Source organism: Scylla paramamosain, chromosome 28, assembly GCF_035594125.1.
Source record: "Scylla paramamosain isolate STU-SP2022 chromosome 28, ASM3559412v1, whole genome shotgun sequence".
NCBI lineage: Eukaryota > Metazoa > Arthropoda > Malacostraca > Decapoda > Portunidae > Scylla > Scylla paramamosain.
This window is the reverse complement of record NC_087178.1, coordinates 15,922,251-15,932,250: the sequence shown is the minus strand read 5'-3', so window position 1 is coordinate 15,932,250 and position 10,000 is coordinate 15,922,251. Positions and strand designations below refer to the sequence as shown.

Below are 10,000 nucleotides of genomic sequence, written 5' to 3'. Positions count from 1 at the left end.
GAACCTATGAGTATTGCTGAGAGGCTAAAAATAGTGTCCTGTAAGTCTCTTAGAACGGTTCGTATTCAGAAATGCTTTGCTCTCTCACCATTATTATTTTCAAAGGCACAAGAACCCGTGCACCTTAAACTACATGAGCTTTTTGAAAGTAATCGAGATGCGTCCAGAAGTGTTTCGGAATACGCTTCAAAGCCCCAGGGTCATCACAGCACAATGATTTAGAAAAATGTACAGGACCCTAACAAAAAAAAAAAAAGTTCCCTCATACTCTCCGGACGAACATGAAAAACGTAAGCAATCTGAAGGGAGAAGAGCAATACTAGCAGACTGAGCTACATGGACATAATGGACAATAGACTCGTCTCCCTGCGCAATGATTTCACGCCAACACGAACGTCACCTCATTGTGGATAGATCTTAGAATGAACGTGGCCACTAACACTTTCTGGTCTGCCTTCCTCAATCTCCAACAGTCACTAACCCTTAAGCCGCCCAGCACCGCGCCACTTGAAGCCTCTCACTGCGGTATGCAACAATTCACAACGCTAAAAGCAATGTATGAAATCTTTCAAAGCATCGACAAGAAAGAAGCTGATGAGAAATAAAACACTATTATTTCCAGCCAGTACAATGTTTAGAGGTGGCTGTGAACAAGGAAAATTGTCTCAGAGTAGTTAGTGATTAAGGAAAGATGCGTCAACTAGCGGTGAAACAGTTAAGGAAAGATGCGTCAACTAGCAGTGAAACGTTTAATAAAAAATAAATAAAAAAAAATCCTTCTGCACGTCTAGTCTGGGAAGAATGTAACAGCCTGCATCTCCCGCATCACGGCGTCGAGGTACGAGTATGTCTGAGCTGCACGAATTCTCTAAGCCATTGATTCATAAGCCCTTGATAGCTCTGGACTAAGCTTCTGAGGGAGGGATGAGTGTAGGACGTGCAATTCTGAGTGCAAATGAACTAAATCCGGTGAAGTGGATGCCTCCTCCTCGCGTAATCCAGACAAGGTATTCAAGTCCACCATCGAGTGCCCGATACTGGTTAACTGGCTCACGAACATGTCTTTGCCTTATCTCCTTCACATGCACGCTATCCCTTCCTTAATCTTAGTCTTTGTATTCCTTCCTTGCCTTATTTACGAGTATTCTCTGCTTTCCTTGCCTTATTTATTCTCTCCTTTCATTGCCTTATTCACTCTCCCCTATCTATGCTAACTCTCGAGCATATCCATAATAATTTTCATCCTCACCCCACCAGGAAGGGACAAAAAAATAATGGATTTAAGTCAGATTTGAAAAAAAAAAAGTATGATTTAAAAAGAGATAGAAAGGAGTTGGTTCTCAAACAGAGTGGTGGATGAAGGGAATAGACTCAGTAATAAAGTTGTTAGTGCCGAGTCATTAAGGAGCTTTGAAAAGATTAGACAAATTTATGGAGGAGTTTAAGTGGAAATATATAGGCATGCTCCATACAGGGGCTGCCACGTGTAGGCCTAATGGCTTCTTGAAGCTTCACTTATTTTCTTTGTTCTTATGTTTATTACCCTCTCGAACTAATTTACTCTTATATTCATCTATCAGGATTTAACTCGTTTTCATCACTTATTAAATCTTACCTCTGTTCCTTCCAAAAACCTTTATAAGAACATAAGACTTAAGGGCAGCTGCAAGAAGCCATCAGGTCTACACGTGGCAGTCCCTGCATGAAATGTACCTACCTATTTCCACCGATAAATCTTCCGTCTATTCCTCCCACACTCCCTTAACTGATAACAGAATGTCATATCGATCCTTCTAACCATCCTACCTTATCACCTTCATAGAGCCCTCCGCTAATCTTCCTTAAAACATCCACTAGTTAATCTAACCACCGAACTTCTCTCATTATTACATCTCTTTCCTCTCTTCCCTCCAACCTTAGCAACCTTACCTCACGACCTTTCTCAAGTCAACCCTTCTCTTTCCCTCCTTGAGACACCCACCTCTTCCTTACTCTAAACTTCGACACGTCTCTTTCATCTCCCTATCCTCTACCCACCTACATGCACGCAAGTAACTTCCCCTCCCACGAAACCTTCAATATTTACTCTTATCTCCCTGTTTACAAGTCCTGCCGCCGTCACCCACACCCCAGCAGCTCCCATAGAAGCCTTTGAATCTTTCACATAGAGAGAGAGAGAGAGAGAGAGAGAGAGAGAGAGAGAGAGAGAGAGAGAGAGAGAGAGAGAGAGAGAGAGAGAGAGAGACAAACAAACTCTGGTAAAAAGTTAGGGAAAGGAACAGACGAGGACGAAATAAAGAAAAATGAGACAGTAGAAAACGATAAAATGCAGATCACGGCCACTTGAATTTCTAAAGTGGCCTCTGGAGAGAGAGAGAGAGAGAGAGAGAGAGAGAGAGAGAGAGAGAGAGAGAGAGAGAGAGAGAGAGAGAGAGAGAGAGACCAAATCAATCACCAATCGTACAACCCCCGAAAGAAGAAAAAATGAAAGACTGACTCCATAAACCAAAGTATACAAAAAAAAAATAAAATAACTTCCCTATTTTTTTTTCATATACATTTCTTATACTAATGAAAATAGAACGAATAAGAACGTATTACCTCCAGCTTGTCAGTCAGAACATTTCAAAGCTGGCAAGATTTCCCGGGAGAATATTTCTTTTTAATTCTGCTTTTATTCCTTAGAGAGGTTTTTCAAGGTATAAAATTCTTCCCATCCAAAAAATGTAACAAAAAAGAACTCGCAAATACTCATCAAGCGACCCCCGAGTATGGGAAAGGTCCAATACATTTTTTTTCTTTTCCTTTTTGTTCCTTTATTCACTATCTTCATTTTCCTTTTTGTTCCTTTATTCACTATCTTCATTTCACAAACTTGAAGTAAATAATCTCTCTCTCTCTCTCTCTCTCTCTCTCTCTCTCTCTCTCTCTCTCTCTCTCTCTCTCTCTCTCTCTCTCTCTCTCTCTCTCTAACTGTAACTCCTCGTGTGGTGGTCAAAAAGTCGAGATGAGTTGAGTGTTTTGTTCCTTCCTCCCTCCCCCCTCGCCCACTCAGCACTCGAGAGTAAAGGTGATGTACTACCTGGGCGTGCTAAGACGATTCACAGCCTGGCAATACGTGCAGGTAGCAGTGCTGCGTGTAGGGTGAAGCATTACAGGCCGCGCAGGTAGTGGCATAAATCTCCCTTCCCCTACGTGGGTGACACCAGTGAGCTAGTTTAAGACCCATGACACACTTAACTACTTTCCTAGGCTCTGTTCTGCCTCACTAACGTTTCTGTTGTTCCAGCAGGCCGTACTTATGACAGTTGGGGCGGCTACCAGGTTGTCCCAAGCGGGGAGGAAGGGGACCTGGTACGCACCATCACCATTCGCGAAGAAAGCGGTCCAACGACCAGTCGACGTACAGCACGGGGCGGCGGGAGTTAGCCGGCACCGCCCACACCACCCCCGCCACACTTCATGCCACCCGCAACGACCACTCCTTCGCAGACTCCACCACCACGCCCTCCAACACCTACCACCTAGCACCCGAGGCTGATCTCGAAACCTCCAATGCCACGGCGCCAACCAGCAGGCCTCAGGCGGCGCTCCAGTGTGTCCGCCAGCAGAGCCACTTCAGTCTGCCGGAAGCACAGCTGGAATGCGCCAAAGCTCGCCTTGAGGAGCCGGAGACTGAGAACGGCCCCGACTACAGTTTCCAAGATACTTCCACCACGCCCCTCAGACTCATGGAGGACGGGCGGGAGAACCAGGAGGGCATCCTGCTCAAGACGCTTAGGCCTTATAGGACCTACTCCCTCCGCGTGGCCAGAAAATCGTCCCCTCACCAGCAGCAGCAGGACAGCAGCTTTAGTAATGGCCCATCAAGGAGCCACTTCGGCCTTTTTAGCGGCCAACAACTTACAGGGGATGACAACACTCATAAAAATAACTCTTCGGGCGCGTTGTCACCCAAGGGCTGCTCCACCATGGTACACTGTAGATCATGTCAGACCATCACGGCTCGGGGCGCCACGCCGGACAAGGAGCGAGACGAGGTGCGGGAAGAGCCGCGGGAGGACGAGGAGGCGTCATCAGAGTCGGAGTGTTCAGAGGCGCATTCGGAACTGGAGGTGATCATGACCACTGCCTGCTAGCAGCGCCTTCATCTCACCGCCACGCAAGTCCTCGCTCTGCAGGCGCCTCTCTCACTCGGTGCCACCCGCCGCCCTCGCAGCTGGAGGGAACACCTGCTTCCTGCTGGTAAGTCACGCAGCAGATGAATCAGTGCTCGTCCCCATCTCTGCTGCCCCGCCCGCTGCCTCACAACTACTCCCGCCTCTGTCTCGAGGCCCCAGTCGTCACACGCAGACGGGACGCCCCTCCCCACTTCTGCGGTCGGACTCCATTTATTTGTTACTTACACAGACCACTCGCGCCTTGATATAATTAGGTTTAAGTCTTGGTAGTTAAGCTTTATGTACACGTTTGTTTTAGCCTATTTGCGTAACAGAGGGAACAGCGACTTGCACGCCGGCTGACCATGAATGACAAACACTTTATTGAACAACACTTACACTTGGTTCTTCTCTAAATATTTGTTATTTTTAGCTTTACGAGGCTGCCATTACACTGCTTACAGGAGATGAGTTACCGAAGCTTCCTGTGAATATTTCGCATCATCCCGAAGTTCGGTGAGACCAAGAAAATGTGACCCAGAAATACAGACCAACATGGTACAGCTACACACACACTTCCTGGAGGGTCGCTCTCCACCACTCCCCTGAGAGGTGCCAGTGTGAGGGGCCAAGGAGAGGTCCCAGCATCCTATTGCCCCACGCCGGAAGAGCCTAGAGGCGCACTCTTAAATCTAGAGGGCGCTCAACACGCTGGCAAGAGGCCATGTTACGAGGGGAGCAAGGCGACACCCTCCCGCCTGAGGCCTGGACGGGGAGTTAAGCAATAGTGATGTGTGAATTCCCCGCGACCCTCACGCAGTCCGGTCAAAAGATACACGTAAGAGCAGGTTAATGCCTTGCCACTGAGGGTAAAGAGCAGAACCTCCCGAGAGTTAATTATCACAGCAAGGCCCAGGTCCTCCCCAATGACATGGCAAGAACGCCGAGCCTCCTCCACACCATAGCGAGGCTGTCAAGAGGCGACCGATCCCGCAACCTGATAATGTGATAACACTTACCTCAACCCCGTCATCCCAGTCCCTATAGAGTCTGTCCTCCTTCGTTAGTGTAATCCTGCTTGTAGCTTCCCTAGACCGTTAGTAGTCTTGCTATAACGACTGTAGATGTTAAGCTGTGTTTTCGGCAAGTACAAACTGTGATAGGAGCATTGGAGAGCATGGCACTAAGAGCATTTAATTGTTAATCGTAGATGTGTAAGAGAGATCCAGCTATATTCCTGAATGGCATTCATTCTATACATTTAAGGTGTAAAGTTAACTCGTTAATTTAACTCAAAACAGTGACTTGAACCAGCATTTGTTAGACCATAAGGAGACAGAACAGTGCAATGACTTCTGAACCACCGCCACTGAGCACCTGAGCCGAGGGACATGGGCCTGGAGGAGACTAACCACCACCACCACCACCACCACCACACGGCTCTCTCTCGTGCGCAAGGAGCAGAGGCGGCCCCAGCTGGCGGGAGCCCTGCCTGGTGCCCTCAAGAAGTCGCTCACCATCCCTTCCCCCTCCAAGAGAAAGATAACTATGGGAGTGAATGTATATTTTTTTATATGACGCCTCTTATGAACGGTGTATATCCAGTTTGTCCACTTATACTACGTCACTTTTTCTTTTGTAGTGAGTGTGTCCTCGCCTAAACCGCTAGCTATATGCGTTAAGGAATGGAATGATGTATTATCTTGTCATAATCACTACTGTTATTATCGCTATCTATTATTATTATTATTATTATTATTATTATTATTATTATTATTATTATTATTATTATTATTACCATCGCCATCATCGCCATCATTACTACTATTGCTATTACTATTACCCTCATCATCATTATTATTATCATTATCATCTTTACTGACGATCAATGTAATATAAGCGCACGAATGGCTCACCGGAAGACACTAAGTGATAAAGGTAAGCCATAACCTCTTGTTTTTTTTTTTTGTTGTTGTTTTTTGCTACAGATTTTTACCCCTTTTATACACATTTCACAATTTTTTTTTAATCAATTTCGTCAATCCTGATCCTTGCCACTCCCATTCTTCCCTAGTAGACCGTTACCGCTGCCTTTCCCTCCTCACACACACACACACACACACACACACACACACACACACACACACACACACACACACACACAGCCATACTCTCCCCCATACAGCGTCCTCACCAGACTAATTATAAATTTCTTGTTGAGCGCCAACTGGGAGACAGGTGCTGAATGATAAATTTATGAGGCCCTCACCTGGTCCTTCAGTCCCATGCCCTGCCAACACCCACCCTATCCTAACACCTGCCTACCTTGACCCTGCCTATCGTAAAGTTCATATTGACTGATGCCATTTTTTATATATATATACTCGTACTCGTGTATCAGCACCGTGGACTGTTTGAAGTAGCCACGCTGCATCTCACTTTCTTATCCAAGGTGAAGTTACCTAAATGACAAACAGCACCATGAGAGTAAATTTATTACTCTATATACATTGATAAAGAATATTTTGTTCCAAACTATCCGAAATACGATATCTCTCTCTCTCTCTCTCTCTCTCTCTCTCTCTCTCTCTCTCTCTCTCTCTCTCTCTCTCTCTCTCTCTCTCTCTCTCTCTCTCTCTCTCTCTCTCTATATATATATATATATATATATATATATATATATATATATATATATATATATATATATATATATATATATATATATATATATATATACTACATCTCTGTCTGTATCTATCTACGTGTCTATTTATCTACCTATCTACTAGTCTATCTAACTATACATCTATACTTCCATTAATCAATATACCTACTAGCATGTTTTGCCTACAACAACAAAATAAATAAAAATATCATCACTGGTTCACTCACTTTATAATCGTCACCTATCGGAACGGTAAGACCATAAAGCAGGAACAGCAGCAGCACTAACAGCAGCAGCAAAAGTCTAATACTCACAAAGATTACAGTAAATAAGCTCTAGAACGGCAAAGCCAACGAGAAGTGTCTGCGGAATTAAGTCTAACTGTGTGTGTGTGTGTGTGTGTGTGTGTGTGTGTGTGTGTGTGTGTTATGTGTGTGTGTGTGTGTTATGTGTGTGTGTGTGTGTGTTATGTGTGTGTGTGTGTGTGTGTTATGTGTGTGTGTGTGTGTGTGTGTGTGTGTGTGTGTGTGTGTGTGTGTGTGTGTGTGTGTGTGTGTGTGTGTGTGTGTGTGTGTGTGTGTGTGTGTGTGTGTGTGTGTGTGTGTGTGTGTGTGTGTGTGTGTGTGTGTTAAAGTGAAATATATACGTACACACAAGAGCTGCGACCCATATTAGGACAGAGACGATTCCATGACAAAAAAAAAAAAGTAAATAAAAAAGAGGCCGAAAGAAAAATGTGCTTTAAAATTGAGAAAGAGAGACAAAACCTTTAGATTGTTTTCTTCCATGGCCATAAATCTCAACCAGTAACATTACGGCTGCTAAGAAACAATTATGCTGTTACTTCACGTAAAAGAGTGGAAGAAAACGAGGTGCTGACGTGACGTTCGTATAAAGTGGGAAGTATTTTTACGTGATTACTCGGGGAAATGCTTATGTGAACGGCCGGAGGATAGCAAATGCAGAAATTAACATGTAAACAATTGCTGCACACGTGAAGGCAATAAAAGAAAACGAGGAATGAGGAAAAAAAAAATCAGGAAAAATAGACAATGCTCGAGTTGAAAAAAAAAAACCAGACCCAAGATAAATCAAGAAAGAAAATTGAGGAGCTCACACACACACACACACACACACACACACACACACACACACACACAGGACAAGACAAAAGGCTGCGGGACACACTAAGGATTCGCTTCTCATATTACCTGGCTGAGGAAGGATGAGCTGTAGTGAAAGCAAAATCTTACCTGCCGATCACCGAGAGAGAGAGAGAGAGAGAGAGAGAGAGAGAGAGAGAGAGAGAGAGAGAGAGAGAGAGAGAGAGAGAGAGAGAGAGAGAGAGAGAGAGAGAGAGAGAGAGAGAGAGAGAGAGAGAGAGAGAGAGAGAGAGAGAGAGAGAGAGAGAGAGAGAGAGAGAGAGAGAGAGAGACAGACGCAGCAGAAAGGAAGAAAGAGATGGAGACTATTTGAGTTGTAATACTTTGGGCAAACTTGGAGACAAGACGACGAGCGGAGAACGAACTGTGTATGTGTGTGTGTGTGTGTGTGTGTGTGTGTGTGTGTGTGTGTGTGTGTGTGTGGGTCTGACGACAGAATCCACTACCGGTTCCTCGAGTTTGATGTTAGACTGACAAGCGAATATACATAAATACATACATCCATACATACATAAATCTAAGCTCACACACACCCACACCCACACACAGATATACATACATACATATACATACAAATCGTGTCTGCCAGCATTGAATAATAGACTCCTTTTATGTATATGGAGGTAGATAACACACACACACACACACACACACACACACACACAAACACACACCCTACTATTCAGAGAAGCTTAACAAGACTATAGAACTTCCCTCGCACTCGTATTGTTCCCGATTACTTCATCAGACGCGGCATAAAGAATTACCAAGGGGAAAGAAGGTAGTCACAGGTTTAGTCAGTCCTCCGTCGCGCTGTGAGAAGCAAACACCGCAACGGAGTGTGGTGACAACTGGTGACTTGCTGTTGGTGGTGAGTGGCGGTGTATGAAGCAAGCACCGCCGCGCACCACTGCAGCGACCTTCACCCTGCTGTCTGACCAAGCATCATATTCTGAAACACTTCTGCGCAGCAACTTCCACAACTTTCAAAAGGCTCTAGTTGAAGCTACACGGGTTTTTAGGTGTTGTTACGGTTCTAGTGATAGATTAATAAGAAAAATAGATTAAAAGGGAAAAAAAACAGCCTTGACAACCCGGTTAATCATCACTGTGGCCTTTGAAAATAGTCGTGGTGAGAGCAGAGCGTTGAAAAGGCAGACCTATTACCAGAACCGCTACATTCTACTCTGACTCTCCAACACCATGTCGGTGAAGAGAACGCTTGATTCCTGTTGCAAGCAAACTACTACCGACCGAGTTTCCTGACTGAGAGAAAATAACAGGACTGAACCAGAAGCCCCGATCCGACGAACCACAAAAAAAAATGAATAAATAGCAATAGTTTCACGTATCGCAAGTACGTAAATATTACAATACACGTTCTGTACTGAAGACTGATGCTCAAGTGAAAAAAATGAAAATGAAATCAAGTCTAATTCCACCAAACACCATTACAAGGAGAACATTTAGGAAAATAAATAACTTTTCTTTATGATGTTTCGCTTCGAGAAGACTTTCAACATTTTGATAATAACGCTATTGAAAGGAAGAAAACTTTAAAATTTATAAGACTATGTTGTAAATGAATGTAAACATTTAAGTAAAGTTCATGAAATGATCTGAGTGTTGTCAGGTGTACTGTACAGCTGTTGACGTGTGTTATGACAGGCCGCTTGACAGGTAAGTGCGAATGATAATGACAGGTATAACATAATAGTTAATCAAATAAAAAAAAAATATATATATATATTATCTGCGTGCAAATAACCTGCCATTGCTTTGTTTCTTACGCAGACAATACAGTAATGGATTTATATTGCCGAATAAAAATATAGAAAGATAAAAGCCTTTTCTATTTGATCCTTTGTCTGTTTGTTTGTTTTTTTCTAGTCCTGTTGACTAGGAAATATTCACTAACAATAATAAAAGAACACAAGGCCACAAATTCACAGGAAACTTTCACTACGAGCCCATGACATCAATTAAATCATTCATAACACATCATCCATATA

General features: G+C 43.9%; 1 protein-coding gene and 1 long non-coding RNA gene across 2 annotated transcripts in view; one reads left to right on the top strand and one right to left on the bottom strand.

The window, feature by feature from the left end:
• Positions 1–3,432, top strand: part of LOC135115006 (PDF receptor-like) — a 204,804-nt gene extending 201,372 nt beyond the window's left edge. Inside the window, 1 exon segment of the mRNA XM_064031418.1 lies at positions 3,293–3,432. Coding sequence (XP_063887488.1) covers positions 3,293–3,305 — 13 coding nt within the window. The 3' untranslated portion in view covers positions 3,306–3,432.
• Positions 1–10,000, bottom strand: part of LOC135115007 (uncharacterized) — a 20,754-nt gene that overhangs the window by 1,369 nt on the left and 9,385 nt on the right. The gene's annotated exons all lie outside the window — the stretch shown is intronic.